Source organism: Chiloscyllium plagiosum, chromosome 4 (genome assembly GCF_004010195.1).
Source record: "Chiloscyllium plagiosum isolate BGI_BamShark_2017 chromosome 4, ASM401019v2, whole genome shotgun sequence".
Taxonomy (NCBI): Eukaryota; Metazoa; Chordata; class Chondrichthyes; order Orectolobiformes; family Hemiscylliidae; genus Chiloscyllium; species Chiloscyllium plagiosum.
The window spans coordinates 70,401,687-70,428,744 of NC_057713.1; the positions used below are offsets into that span (position 1 = coordinate 70,401,687).

At 44.6% G+C, this 27,058-nt stretch overlaps 1 protein-coding gene across 5 annotated transcripts in view; it reads left to right on the forward strand.

Moving 5' to 3' along the window:
* si:dkey-122a22.2 overlaps nucleotides 1-27,058 on the forward strand; it is a 218,872-nt gene that overhangs the window by 63,971 nt on the left and 127,843 nt on the right. For all 5 annotated transcript variants that reach the window (XM_043688408.1, XM_043688410.1, XM_043688411.1 and 2 more), the window contains exon 5: nucleotides 11,250-11,350. In XM_043688408.1, coding sequence (XP_043544343.1) covers nucleotides 11,250-11,350 — 101 coding nt within the window. The remainder of the gene's footprint in view (nucleotides 1-11,249; nucleotides 11,351-27,058) is intronic.

Below are 27,058 nucleotides of genomic sequence, written 5' to 3' on the forward strand. Positions count from 1 at the left end.
GGGAGCGTTTCTGTATGTAACATCAGCAACGAGGAGGCGCCCGCCCACCACCTCCTTAACCTCAGAGATGGTGAAGTTGCCTCCCCGTAACAGAATACCTAGGCCCGAGGAGCGGTTATCGTTACCCCCCAACCACACTGACGGCCCATGGGCCCACAAGCTCGACCATCTCCTGTAACTGCTGAGGTGCGGTATCCCACACTCCTGCAGAAACAGCACATCGGCTTTACGTTGGTCAGAAAGGCCAGTGTTGAAACACATCGCCCAGCAGATTTTATGCTGCGCACATTAATAGTTGCAATTTTAAACCCCATTTTGTTAACAAGTTGTAAGGTTATCCATGTCCGATTGTCGCTGGTCCTGCCCCTCTGGGGTAGCTGTCTGCATCCCCATGCAGAACACAAACTGCTGGACCCTCGCAAGGCTGAGGTAGCTGTCCAGCTCCTCACTCGGCCGCTTCGGTGTCATCGGGCCACGACCAGGGTCCACGCTGTCTGTTTCTATATCTGACAGCGGGGCTGTCAGAGGGTCGCTGCTCCCAGTGACCTGGAGCTGTGTGGCGGTGGGGCCCTCCTGGCTTTCACCTGATGGGGGGGTGGTAGTTTCCCATTGTCTCAGGAAGTTCGTCCCTTGGTTGGCAGTTGCTGCTCTCCTTTCTCCTCGCAGCGCTCTGCCTCTTCTTTTGGTGACGACCCTCCTTACGTCCGTCCTCCCCCTCCGAAGAGCTGTCCGTGTCTTCCACCTGCAGCTGCCTTTTCTCCTTTTTCTGGGAGGTCTTGGTGGCCGGGTGGGTTTTCCTCTTCCTGTTTTGCACCATGGTCCATTCCTCTGCCTCCTTCTTTCCCTTCTCCACCTCCTCCTCCTCCGCCTGTCCTGTCGGAGCTTCGCTCGGCAGCTGTCCCTCTCCGGTAGCTGTCATCTGCTCTGCTCCAGCCTGTCCTTCCTCTTGTGTGCCCCCAGACACCGTTCCTTTGCCGGTTTGCGGTGCCTTGCCGTCCTTTTGTGGCCCGCCTCCGGCCATCTGCGCGTAGGTGGCGGCTCCTCGTCTTGGGCAGGCCTTGTACATGTGGCCTGCCTCCCCGCACAGATTGCATTTCTTTTCCTCCTTGCACTCTTTGGCCCTCCTTCTTGCAATTCCGACAGATTGTGACCTTGCAGTCCACCGCCATGTGGCCTGACCTCCCACAGGTGCGGCACACTTTCGGCTGCCCTGCATAAGTCAGGTACCCTCTGCTCTCTCCGATAGCAAAGCTGGAGGGTGGGTGGAGGATATTCCCGCTGGCATCCACCCTCAGGGTTACCTTGACCTGTCGTTTGCTGGTCCAGATCCCGAAAGGGTCAACCACATCGGTGCTTTTCCCTCGACCTGCACATATCTTCCCAGGAACGTCAGGACATCAGTTGGTGGCACGTAGGGGTTGTACATGTGGATTGTGACAACCCGACTCCTCTGTGCAGGAAGCACACACAACGGGACCGCCGACAAGATGGAGAACAGCGGCTCCCCTTCCTTTTCCTTGAAGACCTTCAGGAGCTGCTCACATTGCTTCATGGTCCTGAAGGTGACGTCGAAGTAGCCTGCCCCAGGGAAATCCTGCAGGCAGTACACATCTGCTGCGGTGAATCCACAGCACTCGAACAACACCTTCTTGATGAACACCGTCCGATCGACTGGTGTACGCTCTTCCACCTTCTTGACAGACACCCGGACGGTGTTTCGAACCCCCTGCCCAGGGCTGCAGGCAGCTGTTGAGGCCATAGCTCTGAGGTTGGCTGGTCCCTGAATTGGCGTTAGGCCGAAGCCAGCATGAAGATCCACCAATAGGAGGTCAGCACAACCAAACGATCCTCCAACGTCCAATCACGATCTAGCGATGATCTCCACTAGCTCTGATGACTCGCAACTTGACCCCTGTCCTGATAAGAACAGACACTTGATCTTAGCCAAAAGGCTGATAAGCATGCGGATGAAAATGGAATAGTGTTGGATAGATTGGCTTCAGTATGGTTCCACAGGTCGGTGCAACATCAAGGACCGAAGGGCCTGTAGTGCACTGTAATGTTCTATGCAGTAATTTTGTATATTCTGTAGATTAGATTAGAATATCTGGTCAACATGGACGAGTTGGAATGAAGGATCTGTTTCCATGCTGTACATCTCTATGACTGTAAATTTTGTTAATGCCACTCACCTCAACAACCTCCGCTGGCAGCTCATTCCAAATGCAAATCACCCTCTGTGGAAAAACGTTGCCCCTGCAGTTCTCTTTCAATCTTTCCCCTCTAAGCTTAAACTGATGCCCTCGAGTTCTCAATTCCCCAACCTTGGGGAAAAAGACTGAGTGCATTCACCTTATCCCTGCCTCTCATGATCTTATACACTTCTATAAGATTCCCCCTGCAGTCTGCTACGCTGTAAAGAAAATAGTTTGTCCAAGTAGATCTGATAGAAAGTTGATCTAATCTTCCTAGCATGTCCAACCTCTTCCCTATAATTCAGACCATTGCGTCCAGGCAACATCCTTGCAAATTTCTTCTGTGCTCTTTCCAGTTTGATAACACTCAAAACTGAACACACTATTCCAAGTGCAGCCTCACCAACATCCTTTACAATTGCAACGTAACTTCCCAACTTCTATACTAAATGCTCTGACTGATGGAGACCAGTGTGCCAAAAGCTTTCTTCACTGCCCTTTCTACCTGTGACTCCACTTTCAGTGAGCCATGCACCTGAACTGCAAGGTTCCTCTACACTCCAAATGTCCCGACCATTCACCCTGAAACTCCTACCTTGATTTGACTTTCCAGAATGCAAGGCCTCACATTTATCATCATTAAATTCTATTTGCCATTTCCCTGCCCACTTCCCCAGTTGACTAAGGTCCTGCTGCAATTTATGATAACCTTCCACACTGTCCACAATACCGACTATTTTAGTGTCATTTGTAAACTTACTAATCATGTCATGGAGATGTCATAGAGACGGTCCAACCTGTCCATGCCGACCAGATATCCCAACCCAATCTAGTCCCACCTGCCAGCACCCAGTCCATATCCCTCCAAACCCTTCCTATTCTCATACCCATCCAAATGCCTCTTAAATGTTGCAATTGTACCAGCCTCCACCACTTCTTCTGGCAGCTCATTCCATACACGTACCACCCTCTGCATGAAAAAGTTGCCCCTTAGGTCTCTTTTATATCTTTCCTCTCTCACCTTAAACCTATGCCCTCTAGTTCTGGACTCCCCCACCCCAGAGAAAAGACTTTGCCTACTTACCCCATCCATGCCCCTCATCATTTTGTAAACCTCTATAAGGTTACCCCTCAGCCTCCGACGCTCCAGGGAAAACAGCCCCAGCCTGTTCAGCCTCTCCCTATCTTGTACATTTTCATCTAAATCATTGATATAGATAACAAATAGCTGTGGGCCCAGCGCCAACCCCTGATGTACACCGCTAGTCTGACAAGGACTCTTCCACTATTCACCTCTGCTTCCTACCATCAAGCCAATTATGTATCCAGTTTGCCACCTCGCCCTGGATTCTATGCGATCTAGTCTTCTCGAGCGGTCTCCCATGTGGAACTTATGAAAGGCCTTAGTGAAATCCATATAGATTACGTCTGCTGCCCTACCCTCATCAACCTTCCTGGTCACTTCTTCAAAGATCTCTAAAATACTTGTGAGGCATGATCTCCCATACATCTCCCTTCCTGAAGAAGGGCTTATGCCCGAAACGTCAATTCTCCTGTTCCCTGGATGCTGCCTGACCTGCTGCGCTTTTGCAGCAACACATTTTCAGCTCTGATCTCCAGCATCTGCAGACCTCACTTTCTCCTCCCATACATAAGCCATGCTGACTACACCTCAGCATACACTGTCTTTCCAAATACATGTATATGTTGTTGTGGTTCTGTTCGCCGAGCTGGGAATTTGTGTTGCAGACATTTCATCCCCTGTCTAGGTGACACCCTCAGTGTTTGGGAGCCTCCTGTGAAGCGCTCCTGTAATCTTTCCTCCGGCATTTGTAGTGGTTTGAATCTGCCGCTTCCGGTTGTCAGTTCCAGACAGGGGACGAAACATCTGCAACACAAATTCCCAGCTTGGCGAACAGAACCACAACAACGAGCACCCGAGCTACAAATCTTCTCACAGACTTTGAACATGAATATGTTTTTTCTCAGAATCTTATGAAGCAACTTACCTCCCACAGATATTAGGCTCACTGGTCTACAGTTCCTAGGTTTTATTTGGAAGTTCTTCTTGAATAACATTTGCTACTTTCCAATCCTCCAGGACTTCACCCATGATTAACGAAGATGCAAAAATATTAGCCAGAGCCTCCGCGATTTCTTCTCTAGCCTCTTGCAGTGTCGTTGGATATTTCTGTTCAGGACAAGGAGATTTATCTAGGAGAAAGTGAGGACTGGAGATGCTGGAGATCAGAGTCGAAGCGTTTCATGCTGGAAAAGCACAGCTGGTCAGGCAGTATCCGAGGCACAGGAGAGTCGACGTTTCGAGCATAAGCTCTTCATCAGGAATGTGGGGGTCCTGTTTATTGGCCTTATCTGTTAACCCTCTTGCATTGAATAGAAGCAATTTAATCCAACAGGGATTCTTTGTTCCCTGTTGCTTTCCAGCTTGACCTGTCTCTTCAACTTACTATTTCTGTTCGGTTTACCTGCTTCCCCCCTCACATTTCCCTTCCTGCTGTTGCAGATCCCACCATTCACCAGCCAATGTAGTTTATAAACAAATTTTCCTCTAGATCATTTTTATTTGGAAAAAAAAGTGACAAAACTCATTATAGGCACCCACAACCAGAGAGAAAAACATTACCTAGCAAATAGCTTCTTTAAGCAAGTATGAAAACGTGAAATTGTCCATTTTAGAAGAAACCGTATCTGAATGGTGAGAAATTGCAGAGTTCTTAGATTAGATTTTTTAGATTACATTACAGCGTGGAAACAGGCCCTTCGGCCCAACAAGTCCATACCGACCCGCCGAAGCGCAACCCACCCATACCCCTACATTTACCCCTTACCTAACACTACAGGCAATTTAGCATGGCCAGTTCACCTGACCTGCACATCTTTGGACTGTGGGAGGAAACCGGAGCAACCGGAGGAAACCCACGCAGACACGGGGAGAACGTGCAAACTCCACACAGTCAGTCGCCTGAGGCGGGAATTGAACCCGGGTCTCAGGCGCTGTGAGGCAGCAGTGCTAACCACTGTGCCACCGTGCCGCCCACTAGATGTAGAAGGATCTCTTTGTGCATGTACAAAGATCGATGGTAGTCATGATTTGGAGATGCCAGTGTGAACTGGGTGTACAAAGTTAAAAATCACACAACACCAGGTTATAGTCCAACAGGTTTAATTGGAAGCACTAGCTTTCAGAGCGCTGCTCCTTTATCAGGTGGTCCCACATCTGATTTTTAACATTGTATTAAGATCAGTTGACAAGGAAAGCAAGTAATGAGTTAAGCAAAGAGATGGTTACCATTTATCACAAGGGGAATTAAATACAAAAGTAGAGCGGTCATGCTTCAGTTATATCGGTCGCTGGTGAAACTACAGCTGGAGTACCGAGCACAGCATTTAAGGGAGAATGCAAATGTATTGGAAGGACTTCAGAAAAGGTTTACCAAATACCTGGAATGAGTATGTCATGTAATAAGGAAAGACTCGACAAACTATGTTTGAAATTCGCTTGTGCCTAGACAAGTAAAGGGTGACTTGATCAAACTAAGGGTGATGTGTGATAGAACTGCAGTGTTTAACTTTTAACTTTATTTATTTTCTTCCCAGGCTATACTAAGAGTGACTTTAATGTTTAACTTTTAACTTTGTTCTTTTTTTTCTACCTCATTCTTAAGTTTTGCACTTGTACCTAAGATGGTGCTATGCATGGTGACATTGAAAATTTTTCATTGTACTCCCATAGTTTTGTACTTGCTACATATGACAATAAAGTCTAATCTAAATCCTCCAAGTCATTCATGGGTGTTCTGTTACCTGGTCATTGAAGACGAAGTGGGTTGAGAGGCAAAGATCAAGTACTCAACTACAACAGCATCCACCCCGATACCCACAAATGGAGCTGCATCAGAACTTTGTTCAAGCGAACTGCAACACAGTGCAGCACCCCAGAGCTGCGCAAAGCTGGAGAAGAACACCTATACAGTGTATTCAAAAACAACGGCCACCCAAAAAGCACAGTCCGCCGGTACCTACACAATAGACCACAATAGAAAAACACATGTCCAGACTGGTCACCCTGCCACACATCAAGGACATATCAGACATGACTGCCAGACTACTCCAACCCCTAGATATTAAGCCCACAAACTGATAACTACACATTAAACTACCGATGCGTATAAAGAATCCCATACCCACAGCTAACAGAACCAACGTTATAAGACTGCCACAAACATAACCGAGGGCAAACCGGAAGAAAATTAGCCATTAGGGTACACAAACACCAACTAGCCACCAAGATTCATGAGCCACTATCGCCTGTGTCCATACATGCAGACAAAGAAGGAAACCAGTTTGCCTTGGATAACTCATCTGTCCTAGGACAAGCCAAATAAAGACCTGCACAGGAATTCCTGGAGGCCTGGCTCTCAACCCAGAACTCCATTAACAGGCATGTAGAGTTGGATCCCAAATACCAACCACTAAGAAACAAAACTTGAAATGATGCCCCCCACCTCAGCAAAACCAGGACACACAAGTAGTAGTTGGGACAGAGCACCAACTGTTCACTGGAGGTGCACTGATGATGCTACCTAGTATGGTGATTAAACGTGTGTCAACAAACTTCCCAGCTCAACAAGCAAGTCAACAACCTCATTCGCAACCTGAGTTACAAATCTTCACACAAACTTCATATGGCAGATGGAGTTCAATCTGGATAAATATGAGGTATTACATTTTGGTACAACAAACAATTAACGGTAGTGTCTGAGAACAAAAGGACCTTGGGGTTCAGGTATATAATTCTTTGAAGTTTGCTTCACATATAGACAGGGTGGTTAAAAAGGCATTTAGCACACTTACCTTCATTGCTTAGTCCTTTGAGTATAGGAGTTGGGAAGTCATGTTGAGGTTGTCCAGGACATTAGTGAGACCCCTTCTCGAATACTGTGCCCAATTCTGGTTGTCTGGTTTTTGCGAGGATATTATTAAACAGAAGCGGGCTCAGAAGGGATTTACTAGGATGTTGCCGTGTATGGAAGGTTTGAGTTATCAGGAAAGACTGAATAGGCTGGAACATTTTTCACTGGAGTGTAGGAGGTTAAAAAGTGACCTGATACAAGTTTATAAAATCATGAGGAGTGTAGATAGACTTAATGGTAGTTGTCTTTTCCCTAGGACGTGGCATTTCAAGATTAGTGGGCTGGTTTTTAAGGTGAGAAGAAAGAATTTTAAAAAGACGTGGGGAATTTTTTGTTTTACACAGAGTGTGGTTCTCGTATGGAATGAACTTCCTGAGGAAATGTGGATGTGGATACAATGGCAACATTTAAAAGATATTTGGCCAAGTGCACGAATAGGAAAGCTTTGGAGGGATATGGGCTAGGAGCAGGATATGGGACTAGTTTAGTTTAAGATTATGTTTGGCATGGACTGGTTGGACAAAAGGGTCTGTTTCTATGCTGTATGACTCTATGCTTTATCTAGACTGATTATTTTAATATCGTATATGCTTAGCATCACTTATCAAAGAAATGTGCCAAGGGATTTTGAACAGAATGAGTGCAGCACAACAATGAGTTAATGTTAAGAGGCTAGCTTGCACGCTATTTAAATTTCACAGAGCCAGGTTGTGAGAACTTGCAAAGTTGAATACTTCCTTCAAAATTCTTGGATGCAGGCCATCAGGTCTTTGGAGACTTTTTGTTCTTTAGTTCCATTAGTCTGTCAAATACTGAGTCCCTTATCGATACTGATTGTTACAAGACCTTTCCTTGCATCAACAACTTACCTAACAGTTATTGGGAGCCTCATTAAAACCATATTTTAAAAAAAGCTGTTATTAATAAAGGATATTTCATTTCCTAGATCTGTGCTCGCTCACTTAACCTCCATATATCGCTTTGTAGAATGTCCTCTTTACAATTAACCAAACGATTCTTGTATAATTGGCAAACTTGGCAAACTTGGCATTCCTTCATTCGTGTGACTTTTGTAAATGGGAAACAGTTGATGGGTCCAAGCACCCATCCTTGTGTCACAGCAGTATTTTGAAGTAAAACAGATCATCACCACCACCAACCAACAGCTCCCCCTGCTCTGCCCACCCCCCAAAGTATTCTAAGGTATAACCATGCCCTAACGTTTATATTTATTTAAAGGCAAGAATAAGGTGGTGAAATCCAGATGCCATTCAACTGATTCACCACTAGACTTTAATCAAAACGCACCTTATTCTTTCAACACAGTTAAAATACAAAAAAACTTCACATTAACTCTATTGAAATACTTAATAAAATAATGTATTATTTAACTACTAATCATCGACTGTTCCATTACAGACAGCATCCCACAAACACTTTGGCAAAAATGCAATTCAGCAAAACAGTTATGGTTCTCATACGCAGTCTCTCTCTAATCCAGCAGAATGAAACAATCTGCCCCTTTTTATTTTTAAGAGCAAGCACCTCATTTAAAACTTCACTCCAGCAGTTTTCAGTAGCCAGCAGTTCTCACTAACTGAAAATAAAACTTCCAGTGTCTATGTGAGCCCTGACCCCACTCACTCATGAGTCCTTTCATAGAATCATAGAATGCCTACAGTGTGAAAGCAGGCCATTCATCCCATTGAGTCTACATCTCTGCTCCGAAGAGCAACCCACCCAGATTCTATGTCTGTCACCCTGCTAATTCATGGCTAATCCACATGGCCTGCATATCCCTGGATACCTTGGTCAATTTCGCATGGCCCATCCACCCAACCTGCAGATTTTTGGGTTTGGGAAGAAATCAGACCATCCAGTAAGCACGCATGCAGACACTGGGAATGTGCAAACCTTGCACAGACAGGTTCTATTGTGGGCGGCACGGTGGCACAGTGGTTAGCACTGCTGCCTCGCAGCGCCAGAGACCCGGGTTCAATTCCCGCCTCAGGCGACTGACTGTGTGGAGTTTGCACATTCTCCCCGTGTCTGCGTGGGTTTCCTCCGGGTGCTCCGGTTTCCTCCCACACTCCAAAGATGTGCAAGTCAGGTGAATTGGCCATGCTAAATTGCCCGTAGTGTTAGGTAAAGGGGTAAATGTAGGGGTATGGGTGGGTTACGCTTCGGCGGGTCGGTGTGGACTTGTTGGGCCGAAGGGCCTGTTTCCACACTGTAAGTAATCTAATCTAATCTAATCTATTTCACTCTCAGAAGACTATGTCCCTGAACTGTGAGGGAGCTATGCTAACCACTGAATTACCTTGCTGTCCTTAATTTTGTTTTATAAAGCACCCAGGGAGCACTCACAAGCTATTTACTAACTGCCCTCCAGAAGGAAATATTCCGAAACCTCTGTGGCAAAACCCTTGTGCAAGTTACATTTGCTATCTTTCAAATTAACCAGATTGTCACAAAATCAATGGAACTTTGGAAAATTTACAACCAATGTATCAGCTGTCTCGATCGTCACTTATTTTAATATCTTAGGATGAATTCCAGAAAGACCCAGTATTTGTTAATGTTTTTAAAAAAAAATTTATAAAAAATTCTGACAACCTATTTTAATATTTCTGGCTTGCTTTCTCTTATACTCTAATTTTTCCTTTTTCTTTTGGTCACTCTTTTATAATCTGTTTAATCTTCTAAACTCTATTTGCCAACTGTATTTGCGCAATCATAAGCCTTTTCTTTATTAATACGGGTGGTGGATCTGTCCTTTGGAATTTTTCTTCTTCTTCACACTGCATCTGTTCTGTGTATTCTCAAATCTCTCTTTTAATGTTTGGGATGCCTTCACTATAGGATCATTCATTAGCCCTATCACTTTGCACAATGTAAATCAAAGTCTATTCTCCAAAATGCTCTGGAGCATGCTCTTCTAAAACTAAAGAAAACACCGAACTCCTCATCAATGCTGTCTTTGTATATCTGAATTTTCCAATCGATATCCATTTATTCTCCACCCTGCTGTGTGGTTACTGTGACCATGTGTTTACTTTTAGAAATTATTTAATGTCTTTATCATTTCTCATCCTTACCCAAACAGTTTCCACACCCCGATTTCTTGATCTTGGATCATCTCTCTCTCAATTATGCTAATATTACCATATCATCACCCAACTTTGTCCTAGTGTTCTGTCATTTGTAAATGTCCTGTACCCTTGTGGGTTCAGATCCCAAATCCATGTCATCTTACATTGTCTTTGTGACAGCTACCATGTTTATTCATTTTTATTTACACTTTTAATTCATCTGTTTTGTTTTGAATGTTGTGTGCATGAAGATACAGAGCTCTTAGTCTTTTCCTTTTACTATTTTAGCAAATGTTATTCTGTTGGTTGACTCTCTTGAATTCATGCTCTGTAGCCTTTCCTGTCATGTTCTGTTTTTCAGTTCTTGTATTAATACTTTTGTCTTTGACCTTGACTCTACTCTTTGAATTGCTAAATCTTCTCAAATTTAATTTCTAGACCCCATTATTTAGCTTCAAATCTTCTCCACTTCCTTGGTTATGCAGTTGGAAAGTACGTCCACTGCAATACTATTCAGATGGTTTGTTTCCATGCTGTGTGACTCTATGACTATATCAGTTCAATACAGATCCCAATTTCCCCAGTAGTGGAGTCACTGCTCCTGAAGCAGACACACTCTTCCCGTATCAGTCTCTGAACCACACATTCATCTTCCTAATCTGACTTGGCCTATGCTAAATTGCACATGTTTGAGGTAATAATGCAGAGTTTATGACCTTTCAGGTTAATATGCCACCTTGCTCCTCATACGGGCTATGCGGAATCACCCTTCTTTTGCCTCTGTTATTGAAGCCTGTATGGATCATGATAGCTGGATTCCCCTTCCTCCACCAAAAAAAAACCCACCACCTTCTAGCCCTAAGCAGATGTCCTGAACCCTGAGATCAGGAAAACAACATTAACTCACACTTGTTTCTTAACCAAGTCTCACTTAGATTGTCCCTGTACTTGACCTCATTTATCAAACACTTGATTATTTTATCCTTCTCTGTGTTGGGATATTTCATGTACTTTGTCTTATTCTGCAGGCATGTGTATATGACAGAGCTGGACTTGGCTTCAGTAAGAAAATGATCCGGAATAAACCTGCTGGGCTGGATAATCTCTGGAGGGAGTCGACAACAGGAAGGTAATCATTAGAGTATTATGTGAAGTAAACAATGATGTGAGATAATCATGCTTAAGTGAAACAAAGATAGCACAACCTTGTTAGTTGTGCTTTACAGAATGAATTTTTCTTTCTGTGATCGTTTCCTGTCTTTTGCCATTTTCATTTACTGGTAATGTAGAATGCAGTTTATCACAATAAGGTCATGGCATCATCTTTGGTAAGTTGGCCGATTGCTGATATTGGTGTCCTTGTTACATTCTAATTGTTAAACAGCTATTTTAACTTTGTTAATTTTTTCAAAATCCCAAATCACTTTCCTATGATTGGTTATCCAAACTGTAGGCTTTTCTTCATAACTAGGTCATTTTCTTGCTGACATCATCATTTGCTGACAAATCTTTCCTGCATCCTCCATGTGATCCAGACCTGGACACATTGTTCTAACTGAGCTAATCAGTGTTCTGGAGTCTTCTTTATCTTCTTTTAAACTGATCAATTTTTTTCATTCTAGTTTTAAACACTTGAGTGCTTGAACCATAAATACTCTACTCCTGAGCTCCTTTGAAATTTTATTATCTTGTTTATTTTTTGATTCATCTCATTTTTCTGCATTAAATCTCAGCTGACATCTATCTGTCTTTAGGTAGTCCCTGATTTACGAGCTACCAACTTAGAAATATTCATACTTACTAATGTAGTCCCATGTAAGGGTATATTGAAATCAGTTTTTAAAGATCAGACATGTGAATTTTGCTCCTGCTTATGAATGGGTATTTTATATTGTAATGTATTGTCTTCTGACTTGCGTACAAATGATGTCAAGGGCTGTCACTCTCACCTAACCTCTCGAACTTAGCTGTTTTGTCCATGTTTGGACCAAGGCTGTAATGAGTTCTGGAGCTGAGTGGCCCTGACAGAACACAACTGGGCATCACTGACCATGTTATTGCTGAGCAGGTGCTGCTTGATAGCACTGTTGATTAAATCTTTCATCAGTTGGAGTCATAGAGATATTCCACCCTAATCTAGTCCCACCTGCTAGTACCTGGCCCACATCCCTCCAAAGTCTTCCTATTCAAATTCCCATCCAGATGCCTTTTAAATTGCAATTGTACTAGCCTCCACCACTTCCTCTGGCAAGCCCATTCCACATGCACACCATCCGCTGCATGAAAATGTTGTCCCTTAGGTCTCTTTTATATCTTTCCACTCTCACCCTAAACCTATGCCTTCTACTTTTGGACTCCCCCACCCAAGGGAAAAGGCCTTGTCTCTTTACCCTATCCATGCCCCTCATGATTTGATAAGCCTCTATAAGTTCATCCCTCAGCCTCCAACATTCCAAGGAAAACAGCCCCAACCCATTCAACCTCTCCCTATAGCTCAAATCCTTCAACCCTGGCAACATCTTTGTAAATATTTTCTGAACCCTTCCAAGTTTCACAACATCTTTCTGATAGGAAGGAGACCAGAATTGCACACAATATTCCAAAAGTGCCCTGTACAGCCGCAACATAACCTCCCAACTCCTGTATTCCATACTCTGACCAATACAGAAAAGCATACCAAACGCCTTCTTCACTGTCCTATCTATGTGCAACTCTACTTTCAAGGAGCTATGAACCTCCACTCCAAGGTCTCTTTGTTCAGCAACACTTCCTAGGACTTATAAGTGTATAAGTCCTGCTAAGATTTGCTTTCCCAAAATGCAGCACCTCACATTTATCTAAATTATATTCCTTCTGCCACACCTTAACCTATTGGCCCATCTGATCAAGATCCGTTTACTGATAATAGACAGTAGACTGATGGGGCGGTAATTGGCTGGGTTGGATTTGTCCTGTTTTTTTATGTACAGAACATAAGTGGGCAATTTTGCAAATTGTTGTGTGGATACCAGTGTTGTAACTGTACTGGAACAGCTTGGCTAGCGGAGCGGCAAGTTCTGGAGCGGCAAGTTCTGAACATTATTGCCAGAATGTTATCAGGGCCTGTAGGTTTTGCAATATCCAGTGTCTCCAACCATTTCTTGATATCACATGAGTGAATTGAATTGGCTGAAGACTAGTATCTGTAATGCTAGAGGAGGCCAAGATGGATCAGCCACTTGGGACTTCTGGCTGAAGATAGTTGCACAAGGTTCAGCCTTATCTTTTGCACTGATATGCTGGGCTCTTCCATCATTGAGGATAGGGGTATTTGTGGAGCCTCCTCCACCAGTGAGTTGTTTAATCCTCCACTGCCATTGGTGACTGGATGTGGCAGGACTGCATCTGATCTGTTGGTTATGGGATTGCTTACCTCTGTCTATCACTTGCTGCTTATACTGTTTGGCATGCACATAGTCCTGTTTGGTGGCATCACCAGGTTGACACCTCACCCCATCTTCAGGTATGCCTGTTGCAGCAGCTGGCATGCTCTCCTGCACTCTCCATTGTATCCGGATCTTCCCTGGCTTGATGGTAGCAGTTGAGTGGGGCATATGCTGAGCCATGAGGCTACCGATTGTGCTGGAGTCCAATTCTGCTGACGTTGATAGCCCACAGCACCTAATGGTACCCCAGTCTTGAGTTTTAGATCTGACCGAACCCTGTCCCATTTAGCACAGTGATAGTGTCACACAACATATGATTTTCAGTGTGAAGGCAGAATTTTGTGCTGTGGCCACTCTTAGCGATACTGTCATGGAGTGATGCTGGCAGATTGGTAATGATGAAGTCAAGTATGTTTTTCTTTCTTGTTGATTCACTCACCACCTGCTGTCGACCCAGTCTAGCAGCTATGTCCTTTAGGACCAGAGCAGCTTAATCTGTGTACTGCTGCTGAACCACTTTTATTGGTGGACTTCAAAATTCCCCCACCAAGGTACATTTTGTGCCCTTGCCATCCTCAATGCTTCCTCCAAGTGTTATTCAATATGGAGAAGTACTCATTCATCAGCTGAGGGAGCTGAGGGTACTTGGTAATCAGCAAGAGGTTTCCTTCCCCATGTTTAGCCTGAAGCTACGAGACTGTTCATGGAGTCTGGAATCAATGTTGAGGACTCCCAGAGAAACTCCCTCTTGACCATAGACCACTGTGCCACCACCTCGCTAGGTGTGTCCGGCCAATGAGACAAGACTTAGCTGAGGATGGTGTTGATGTTGTCTGGAAAATTGTTGTAGGATATGACTCCATGAGTATGACTGTGCCAGGCTCTTGCTTGCCTAATCTGTGAGACAGCTCTCCCACGTTTGGCACTAGCCCCCAGATGTTAAGTGAGGAGTACTTGGCAGGGTCGACAGGGCTGTTTCTGCTGTTGTGTTATCCGGTGCCGAAGTTGATGCCAGATAATCTGTCTGGTTTCATTTCTTTGTGACTTTGTAGTGGTTGGTATGACTGAATGGCCATTTCAGAGAGCGATTGAGTGTCAACCAAGTGCTCTGGGTCTAGAATCATATGTAGGCCAGACCAGGTGAGGATGGCAGATTTCATTCCTTGAAGGACATTAGTGAACTAGACGGGTTTTTCTGACAATCGACAACAATTCCATGGTGATAAGTAGATTCCTAATTCCAGATTTTGTTTTTATTGAATTCAAATTCCACCATCTGCATGGCGGGATTCGAATCCCAGTCCCCAGAACATTAGCTGAGTTTCTGAATTAATAATCTAGCAATAATTGATGTTCATGGGATGACACTAAATTAGAACAGTTAATTAGTAACAGGTATATATTTATCATTCACTTAGGTTTTCTAGTAGTGAAGTTATTCTAAATTCCTCTTTCTTTTGTTTATATTTTTAACTGTAGTCATAGAGTCATATAGCACAGAAACAGGTCCTTTGGTCTAACCAGTCCATGCCGAACATAATCCCAAACTAAACTAGATCCATCTGCCTGCTCCTGGCCTATAACCTTCCAAACCTTTCCTATTCATAGATCTATCCAAATGTCTTTTAAACAGTGTAATTGTACCAGCAACCACCACTTTCTCAGAAAGTTCATTCCACACATGTTAAAAATTTGCCCCTCAGTTTCTTTTTAAGTCTCTCTCCTCTCATTTTAAAAATGTACTCCCTACTCTTGAAATCCCTTGGTGTTTAAATAAATTATGTTTTGCTTAATGTCAAGTATTTTGACCAGTCACATTGTATCTGGAACATAGCACTGTGCACCTACCTTTAAAATAAGGAACAGTTAGGGGCGAGGCCACCACTTTAAAATATCTTTTAATTAGATTAGATTCAATACAGTGTGAAACAGGCCATTTGGCCTAACCAGTCCACACCAGCCATCCGAAGAGTAACCCACCCAGACCCATTCCCCTCTGACTAATGCACCTGACACAATGGGCAATTTAGCATGGCCAATTCACCTGACCTTTACATCTTTGGACTGTGGGAGGAAACCGGAGCACCCGGAGGAAACCCACGCAGACACTGGGAGAATGTGCAAACCCCACAGAGACAGTTTTCCGAGGCTGGAACCGAACCAGGGTCCCTGGTGCTGAGAGGCAGCAGTGCTAGCCACCGTGCCGCCCCAAACTCTTGATGGAGTCTGGTCTAGTCCATAACAAAAGAACCGCTGTAGTCTTGTGATGGAGCAGCAGTGAATGGCATTCACTTTGCGTCAGTACAAAGGCAATGCTCTTGCCCATCCTCCTCACTGCAACACAGCCAAAGAAGTGTGTGTGAGCTTCTCTACAGAGCAAGCAGCAAAATGTTCAAGTACAACACCTCAAATTCAGAATCATGGCAACCTTAACCTCTGTCATTGAGCTACAATGTCCAGATGATAAAGGTTTACCAGCGCTTAAAAGTGTGTTGCTGGAAAAGTGCAGGAGGTCAGGCAGCATCAAAGGAGAAGGAGAATCGACGTTTCGGGCATAAGCCCTTCTTCAGGAATGAGGAGGGTGTGCCAAGCAGGCTAAGATAAAAGGTGGGGAGGAGGGACTTGGGGAAGGGGCGTTGGGAATGCGATATGTGGAAGGAGGTTAAGGTGAGGGTGATAGGCCGGAGAGGGGGTGGTGGCGGAGAGGTCGGGAAGAAGATTGCAGGTCAAGAAGGTGGTGCTGAGTCTGAGGGTTGGGACTGAGATAAGGTGGGGGGAGGGGAAATGAGGAAGCTGGAGAAATCTGCATTCATCCCTTGTGGTTGGAGGGTTCCTAGGCGGAAAATGAGGCGCTGTTCCTCCAGGTGTTGTGTTGCCATAGTCTGGCGATGGAGGAGGCCAAGGACCTGCATGTCCTTGGCAGAGTGGGAGGGGGGGTTAAAGTGTTCAGCCACGGGGCGGTTGGGTTGGTTGGTGCAGGTGTCCCAGAGGTGTTCTCTGATACGTTCCGCAAGTAGGCGGCCTGCCTCCCCAATGAATACGAGGCCACATCGGGTGCAGCGGATGCAGTAAATGATGGTGGCGGAAATGACGAAGGATAATCCGATGTATCTGGAGGTTGGTGGGGTGGTAGGTGAGGACTAGTGGGGTTCTTGTCCTGGTGGCGATTGGAGCGGCGGGGTTCAAGGGCAGAGGAGCAGGAAGTGGAGGAGATGCGATGGAGAGCATCGTCAACCACGTCTGAGAGGAAATTGCGGTCTTTGAAGTAGGAGCCCATCTGGGTTGTTCGGTATTGGAATTGGTCCTCCTGGGAGCAGATGCGGCGAAGGCGAAGGAATTGGGAATATGGGATGGCGTTTTTACAGGGGGCAAGGTGGGAAGAGGTGTAATCTAGGTAGCTGTGGGAGTCAATCGGTTGATAGTATACGTCCGTGTTGAGTCGGTCGTCCGAGATAGAGATGGAGAGGTCTAGGAAGGGGAGGGAGGAGTCTGAGACGGTCCAGGTAAATTTGAGGTCAGGGTGGAAGGTGTTAGTCAAGTGGATGAACTGTTCAACCTCCTCGTGGGAGCACGGGATAGCGCCGATACAGTCATCAATGTAGCGGAGGAAAAGGTGGGGGGTGGTGCCAGTGTAGCTGCGGAAGATGGACTGTTCCACATATCCAACGAAGAGGCAGGGTGGAAGGTGTTAGTAAAGTGGAACCACAGAATACCTGCATCTAGTATTTAGAATGATAGTCAAACCACAGAATACCTGCATCTGTATTCAGATAATCTATAATCTACATGGGCGGCACGGTGGCACAGTGGTTAGCACTGCTGCCTCACAGTGCCAGAGACCCGCGTTCAATTCCCGCCTCAAGTGACTGACTGTGTGGAGTTTGCATATTCTCCCCGTGTCTGCATGGGTTTCCTCTGGGTGCTCCGGTTTCCTCCCACAGTCCAAAAGGTTAGGTGAATTGGCCAAGTTAAATTGCCCGTAGTGTTAGGTGAAGAGGTAAATATAGGGGAATGGGTCTGGGTGGGTTGCGCTTCGGCGGGTCGGTGTGGATTTGTTGGGCCGAAGGGCCTGTTTCCACACTGTAAGCAATCTAATCTAATCAAAACTATTCTAATCCCATTTTCTAGTACTTGGCCCAGACCCTTGCATGCCTTGGTATCACAAGTGCACATATAAATTATTGTTAAATGTTGTCAGGGCTTCTGCCTCTACCGCACTTACAGTCAGAGAGTTCCAGATTCCAATCGCCCATACTGTGAAAACATTTTTCCTGGCATCTCTTCTAAACCTTCCTCCCTTTACCTTAAAGCTATGCCCCCAGTCATTGATCCCTCGTCAAGGAGAAAAGTTTCTTTCTACCTACCCTATCAATGCCCCTCCTAATTTTATACATTTTAGTCATATCCTGTCTCAGTCTCCTCTGGTGTAAGGAAAACAACCTCAGTCTGTCAAATCTTTCTTCATAACTGAAACTCTCCAGCCCAAGCAACATCCTGGTAAATCTCCTCTGCACCCTCTCCAGTCCTGTCACATACCTCCTGTAACGTGGATTCCAGAACTGCACACAACACTAGCTATGGCATAGCCAACATTTTGTACAGTTCCAGTATAGCATTCCTGAACTTAAAACTCTAAGCCTCAACTAATTAAGGGCAGGTATACTTAAGCCACCTTAACCACTTTATCCACCTACCATTCATCATGTATTCTATTGCCACGTTTGTTCTGCCCAGTGGCATCACCTCACATTTCTTGGGATTGAATTACATTTACCACTCATCAGCCATCTCATCAACCCTGCCTTGCTCAGACTACAACTGTCCCAACTGTTTATTGTAGTCAGCCATCATCACCACTCTCCACCCCTTTACTTTTTCAAAGGGGATATTTCCAAGTTTTCTTTGATGGATCTATTGCTTCCATATGTGTTTCTCATGTTAAAGTTTCTCTGAAAATGTCAAAGTTATACACATCTTTCATTGAGTACCGAGAAATCTTTGACAGCTATGAGTGCTTTCAGAATCTTCTTGCTCAGATTGCTGTTATACTTAATGAACTGATCACGTGACTTCAATGACAAGGTGAAAGTGAGGACTGCAGATGCTGGAGGTTAGAGTTGGGACTGGAAAAGCACAGTAGGTCAGGCAGCATCTGAGGAGCAGCAGAATTGATGTTTTGAGCAAAAGCCCTTCTTCAGGAATGAATGATGAAGGACTTTTGCCTGAATCTTCAAATCTGCTCCTCAGATGCTGCCTGACCTGTGCTTTTCCAGCACCACACTCTTTCATTAATTCAGTGAATCAAACACTCATTCAGTCAAGGGCGGCAGGGTGGCTAAGTGGGTTAGCACTGCAGCCTCACAGCACTAGGGACCCGGGTTTAATTCCAGCCTCGGGCGACTGTCTGTGTGGAGTTTGCACATTCTCCCAGTGTTTGCGTGGGTTTCCTCCAGATGCTCCGGTTTCCTCCCACAGTCCAAAGATTTGCAGGTCAGATGGATTGGCCATACTAAATTGTCCATAGTGTTGGGTGCATTAGTCAGAGGAAAATGGGTCTGGGTGGGTTACTCTTCAGAGGGTCAGTGTGGACTTGTTGGGCCAAAGGGCCTGTTTCCTCGCTAGGGAAGCGAATCACGTCTTGACTTCAATAACAAATTCAGTTTAACTGATATATTTCAATCAGCATTTTCTGTTCTTGCTTTCTGAATATTGAGAGGGTAGTATTGTAAATGGCATTGTCTGGTAGATGTTAAGACTGACATTTTGACAAGGACTTCCATTACTGCTTTGAAATAGAGCATCAAGGGTTGCAACCTAACCCTGATGCACACTAGGGAGTGATCTGTATCAGTCAGTATTGTGTTTGGTGCACATGTTCATGCTGTCAAGTCACTTCTGGTGGTGATAGGTTAAGTAAGTGGGCAAAATGTTAGCTATAATGTGGAAAAATGTGAAGTTAATTTTAGAGAGTATAAAAGGACAATGGAATAAAAAAGAATCTTCTATTAGATGGAGAAAAATTGCAAACAGCTGCAACACAAAGGGAGTTGAGCATGAAACTCTGAAAGCTAGCGCACAGGTCCAGCAGGTAATCAGAAAGACTAATGTAATGTTTCCCCCCTCATTTCAAATAGGTTGGAGTATAAGAGTAGGGAAGTCTTGCTGAAATGTACCAAGTGTTGGTCAGACTCTTACTAGAGAATGCATTTAAGGAAAGATATTTCATTGGAAACAGCTCACAGAAGATTTACTAGGGTGATCCTTGTTATGGAGGGATTGTCTTTTGAGCAAAGCTTAAACAGGTTAGGACTCTACTCATCAAAATTTAGAAGAAGAAGACATGCTGTCACTGAAACACATAGGATTCATTTGGGGCTTGACAGAGTAAATGCTGAGAGGATGTTTCTCTTCATGGGAGAGTCCAGGACCTGAGGGGATAGTCTCAGAAAAAAGGGGCGCAGATTTGAAACTGAGATGGGAAGGAATTTCTTCTCTTTGGAACTCTTGCCATGGGAGCTATGAGGGCAGATTCCTAATGTATGTTTAAGGCTGAGATGGATACTTTCTTGATCAGCAAGGAGTCAAGGGTTACGGGGAAAGGGCAGGAAAATGGACATGAGGAATGTAGAATCAGCTATGGTCCTATTGATCGCGGTGCAGGCTTGAGGTGCTTAACACCCTACTCCTGTTCCAGCCCAAGCCAGCTGATGCCAAGGTTCTGATCATTGATGCCTCTAAAACACCTTTCATTAAGGCATATTTGAAAAGAACGCATTAGCTACACAAAGTTTCTGCAAATTTTTCATTATCTTTTCCAGGCCTGATGTTTGAGTCACTGTTGACACCTACTGCTGCTTTGAAATTCCCCAGTCTAAAGGTGGTCTAAATTAAGAATTCTGCTCAGAGCAATAGCAAAGCTCCTTTAAGTCCTGATCTTTCACTTTATCATGATGCACATCTTTGGAGTATACATGCCCTTGAAGTTCAGTAGTTCTCTGTGCAAAGTGAATAGAGAACACAATCTGAACCAGGTGTCTGTCATTAAAAGCAGTCAGTTCCGTACAGTAAAACTTACCCGTTTCTTGTTAAGTCCTGTCAGTTAAATGTGTGATGTTTTCCTTTTAGTGATCCATTCGCAGAAAGTCTGGGCTCTTGAAATTTGATAACTGGATCATTGAGATAGCGTCCAGGTTGCTCACAACTGTCTTATGAATATTATTAACGAGTCACATAGAACATAGAAGAATACAGCGCAGTACAGGCCCTTTGGCCCTCGATGTTGCGCCGATCCAAGCCCACCTAACCTATACTAACCCACTATCCTCCATATACCTATCCAATGCCCGCTTAAATGCCCATAAAGAGGGAGAGTCCACGACTGCTGCTGGCAGGGCATTCCATGAACTTACGACTCGCGGGTCTAAAGAATATAACAAGCAAAATTCAGCACTTACCTACTTACCACAACAGGTGTTATTATTAGGTTAGAGGAGGAGGGCGGGTGGGAGGCACTACCCGTGTAGTGCCTCGGGTTCCTCTCCTTCGCGCTTTTAAAGGGGGAAAAAACCTACCCAGGTAAGCGTACACTAACTGCTTCCGGGTCTCGGCTGCCCCTCTGGTCGTCACAAGTCAGTCAGATCCGTACACAGGTTTGAGCTCGCCAAACAGAGAATTGGCATCTTTTTGTTTACTTTCCTGATGCGATGGTTTCCAACTACTTGTGAGCAGAGACGCTGAGTTCAAGGAGGTGATGTATGTTGTTTCTTCCACTTATTATTTGAGGTTTGTCTGACTAAGGTAAAAGATAGCTGACCAGTGGCATGCGAGGGTCGCTCTAACCTGTTGAGATAGCTTGCAAAACCTATTTCCTACATCAATCAAGTTGGGCTTATCATTCGTAACTGCTACCCACCATGCTGTATTTAACATTATGGTGGTACTGGAGTGTCCTATCCAAGGCACAGACATGGACAAAATTTATGGAGCATTGTGGTGCCCTTTTTGGTCTTCAAAAGTGTTACATTTTGTGGGGAATGGTAAAGTGAATCAAATCTCCTCCTTTACTCGTGATATAACTGGGGTGTGTTACATAATTGACAGCTTCCTCGAATTAATATAATAAGTACTCATAGAGATTGTGAACGTCATCTATGTTTCCTTGTCTTCTGTAGCAATTAATAACCAAGCTGTCAGACAAGCAGTCATTTTATGGGAGATTGCAGGGTAATGTACAGAAACAGAAAGACAGAACAAAGACCCAGAATTCAACTAGTAATAAAAGCAGTCCCTGTAGAGATAGGGTTAATGAACAGATAGCCTGGAGGCTGGCTATAGCAGCGTATGGCACTTGTTCCTGGTCAAATTAGTAATAAATATTCTATCAATTAATTGTTGAATTGAGTGTCACTGAACCCAAACCCACAGTTTGGGGCACCATGATGACTCAGTGGTTAACATGCTGTCTCACAGCGCCAGGGACCAAGGTTCGATTCCAGCCTTGGGTGACTGTGGAATTTGCACATTGTCCTCGTGTCTGCATGGGTTTCCGCCAGGTGCTACGGTTTCCTCTCACATTCCAAAGATGTGCAAGTTAGGATGGTCTACAGTTGACTGCTTCTTCCGAATTTTAGTTATCATTTCTGTATTGGAGTCTGATTTCTACTTTGACATTTGATTAGGAAAGATGGCCTCCATTCTAATTCATATTGTTTCAAAAACAAGAATTTTGAATTTTCTCATGTACAGGTTCGATTCCAGCCTCGGGCGACTGTCTGTGTGAAGTTTGCACATTCTCTGTGTGTCCGAATGGGTTTCCTCCGGGTGCTCCGGTTTCCTCCTATGGTCCAAAGATGTGCTGGTCAGGTGAATTGGCCATGTTAAATTGCTCATAGTGTTAGGTGCATTAGTCAGAGAGAAGTGGGTCAGGGTGGGTTACTCTTTGGAGGGTCGGTGTGGACTGGTTGGACCGAAGGGCCTGTTGCCACCCTGTAGGGAATATAATCTAATTTACACCATGGAAAGAATGAGAGCCAGCAAATGTAAGCACATAAATGGAGTAGCAGTCCTGAAGATAGAGGTAAGAGTGTAGTGCTGGAAAAGCACAGCTGGTTAGGCAGCATCTGAGGAGCAGGAGAATCGATGTTTGGAGCATAAGCTCTTCATCAGGAAAGTGGGTTCTCAGCCAAGGGGTCTGAGAGATAAATGGGAGGGGCTGGGGTTGGGAGGAAGGTTGCTGAGAATGTGATTGGTAGTTGGAGGCGGGGGTGAAGGTGAAAGGTCAGAGAGGAGAGTGGAGTGGATAGATGGGAAGGAAGATGGACAGGTAGGATGGGTCAAGAGGGTGGTGCAAATTTAGAAGGTTGGATTTGGGATAAGGTGAGGGGAGGGGAAATGAGAAACCTGGTGAAATCCACAGTGATCCCATGTGGTTGGAGGGTCCCATAGCAGAAGATGAAGTGTTCTTCCTCTAAGTGTCGGATGGTAAGGGTTTGGCGATGGAGGAGTCCCAGGATCTACATGTTCTTGGGGGAGTAGGAGGGGGAGCACATGTTTGACCACATGGTGGTGGGGTTGTTTTATGCTTGTCCCGGAGATGTTCTTTGAAGCATTCTGCATGTGGAGTCCACAGAGTCCCCAATAAAGGTCTTCAGTGATACAGTTAGAATAGCAACTTTCCTCTTGTGTGTGCAGTAGGTTTATTCAGATGAACCACCAATGTAATGATGCTCATGTGACGTGAAAGAGTTTTTTATTAGAGCATGAAATACAGTCACTGTGTAGATTAGCTTACTTACAGTGTGGAAACAGGCCCTTTGGCCCAACAAGTCCACACCGCCCCGCCGAAGCGCAACCCACCCATACCCCTACATTTACCCCTTACCTAACACTACGGGCAATTTAGCATGGCCAATTCACCTGACCTGCACATCTTTGGACTGTGGGAGGAAACCGGAGCACCCGGAGGAAACCCACGCAGACACGGGGAGAATGTGCAAACTCCACACAGTCAGTCGCCTGAGGCGGGAATTGAACCCGGGTCTCTGGCGCTGTGAGGCAGCAGTGCTAACCACTGTGCCACCGTGCCGCCTATGTAGATTATAGATTATCTGAATACAGATGCAGGTATTCTGTGGTTTTACTATCATCCTAAATACTCGATGCAGGTATTCTGTGGTTTGAATTGTATATCAGCCTGAATGCTGGATACATTGTATATTAGATTAGATTACAGTGTGGAAACAGGCCCTTCGGCCCAACAAGTCCACACTGACCCGCCGAAGCGCAACCCACCCATACCCCTACATTGACCCCTTACCTAAAACTACGGGCAATTTAGCATGGCCAATTCACCTGACCTGCACATCCTTGTGACTGTGGGAGGAAACCGGAGCACCCGGAGGAAACCCACGCAGACACGGGGAGAACGTGCAAACTCCACACAGTCAGTCGCCTGAGGCGGGAATTGAACCCGGGTCTCAGGCGCTGTGAGGCAGCAGTGCTAACCACTGTGCCACTGTGCCGCCCACAGGTATATCTGCCTGAATATCAGATATAATGTGGTTTCTATATCCACCTGAACAACAAATACAGCCTAAAGATCAGAGACAGATGCAACCTGAATATCAGAGACAGATAACCTCTGCTTTGCATCTGAACCTGAATATCAGATGCATTTATTGTATGGTTTATATTTCAGTCTGAATACTAGAGTCAGTTGCTGTGGACTTGGTATCATCCTGAATAACAGACACAAAGAGTGGTTTGTGTATTACCCTGAATATCACTTACAGATAATGTTATTTGTACATCAGCCTCAATAGATGCAGATAGTGTGGGCTGGGTATCAGACTCAATATAAATGCCGATTATGTGGGTGGGGTATCAGTCTCACTACCATATGCAGTCATATGTTGGTTTATACATCAACCTCAATATCTGATGGAGATAACACCGTGGCCTGAACATCAGCTTGAATACCAGATACAGGCACAGCGTTGTACGTCAGCCTCGATGTTCGAAACAGATACAGTGTGGTTTTTAATATGGCCTGAACAGAATTTTTTTTTATATCAACTTGAATATCAGATAAAGTTGCAGTGTGAGGTGGGTTTCTGCCTGAATACCAGATATACATAGAATGGAATAAATAAAAACAAAGAACTGCAGGTGCAGTTTGGATTACATATCAGCTTGAGTACTAGCCACAGTATGTAAGTTGGACATCAACCCGAACACAAGATGCATTTACAGTATTGTTTAGCTATTACATGAATACTAGATACAATCAGTGAAGTTTAGATATCAGCTTGAACACAGGAGTTTTACTGTACGCTTTGTAATGCAACCTCAGTCCCAGGCACAGACACAATGCACAAGTCGAGAATGTGTTCTGGGAAAGCACAGCAGGTCAAGGCAGCATCGGAGGAGCAAAAGAGCATCAGATGCTGCCTGACCTGCTGTGCTTTCCCAGCAACACACATTCTAGACTCTGACCGCTAGCATCTGTGGTCCTCACTTTCTCCTAATAGATACAGTGCAGTTTGTATTTTCAGCCTAAGTACTAATACAGTGTATTATAGTGTAATTTGTATATTGGCTGGAATACCAGTTATAGTGTGAACTGATCATCAGACTTGTATTTTCAGTGTGGTTTGTGCATCACTTATAGTTAGTGTGGGTTGGCTATCAGCCTGAATACCAAATATAGGTAAATGTGGTTTATGTATCTATCTGAATACAGGATATTTTGCAGTCTTGTTTTTATATTAGCCTGAATGACAGATGCGATTAGTATCGCTTACATAGCAACTTGAGCACCAAATACTGTGTGGTTTATACATCAGTCCGAAAACCAGATATCGGTACAATACATCAGCCTGAATACTGGATACAGTTGCAGTGTGGTTTGTATGTCCCCCTAAATACCAGATACTTTGTATGCTTTGTATATGAACTTGAAAGCAAGGTATGTTTAAAGTGTGACATGACTATTGATCTTAATACCAGATGCAGTTACAGTATGGTCTGTATATCAGCCTGAATATCGGAGACTGAGACAGTTTGAAAACTGCATTGAATACTACATTCTGTTATGATGCAGTTTGTAGATTGCTCTGAATTTCAAGCAAATGGGGCAAGGTTAATTGTGAAAACTGGGCAGCATTGGCAAAGTTGGGCCAAAGGACCTTTTCCCAAGCTGTCAGCCTCTATATATCAGCACAGTGTCTTTTGTACATCAGCTTAGAATACCATATACAGATAGAGCATGTTGGATGTCAGCCTGAATACCTGATCATTACAGTGTCGGCTGGATATCAGCAGATACAAATGTATCTGCTGAGTACTAGATATTGGTGCAGTTGTAAATCACCTCGAATACCAGATCAGATACAGTGTGGTTCAAAATATCCGATACAGATCTGTGGGACAAATATCAGTATGCATACCAGATAAGGTTCCTGTGTGGTTGAAATGTCAGGCTGAATCGTAAAATTACCTACAATGTGGAAAGAGGCCATTCGGCTCATTGTGTTGGCATCTATCCTCCCACCCTATTTCTTTAACACCACATTTTCCATGGCTAACCCACCTAACCTGTGCATTCACTGGATACTGCAGGGATTTTTGCTATGTGTAATCCACCTAACTTGCACATCTTTGGACTGTAGGAAGAAACCGGAGCATCCGGTGGAAACCCATGCAGACGCAAGGAGAGTATGCAAATTCTACGCAGACAGTCACACAAGGCTGAATTGAAGCAGGTCCCTGGTACTGTGCTAACCAATGCGAACCACTGTGTCGTGATGCTGCTCTGATGCCAGATGCAGTTCCAATACCAGCTGGTATCAACCTGAATGCTAATTAAAGTTGGTGTCATTAATATTATCAGCTTGAACACCAGTTTTGTTTAATGTGGATAGTACATCAGTTTGAAAACCAGATACGTATAAAATATCTGTGTAGTCAGACGTATTTGCAGATATAGTTGATATGTGAAACAAAAACAGAATTTGTTGGAGAAACTTAGCAGATCTAGCAGCATCTCTGGAGAGAAAGCAGAGATAACATTTCGAGTCCAGTAGACTTGAGTACTATGCAGGCACAGTGTTGTTTGTGTATCATCCTGAAGAAAGTGAGGACTGCAGATGCTGGAGGTCAGCATCAAGAGTGTAGTGCTGGAAAAGCACAGCAGGTCAGGCAGCATCCGAGGAGCAGGAGAATCAACATTTCAGGCAAAAACCCTTCATCAGGAATGAGGCTTATGAGCCAAGAAAGTGGAGAGATAAATGAGAGGGGGGTTGGGGCTGGGGGGAAGGTAGCTAAGAGTATGATACGTAGGTGGAGATGGGGGAATGGTGATAGGTCAGAGAGGATGGTGGAGTGGATAGATGGGAAGGAAGATGGACAGGTAG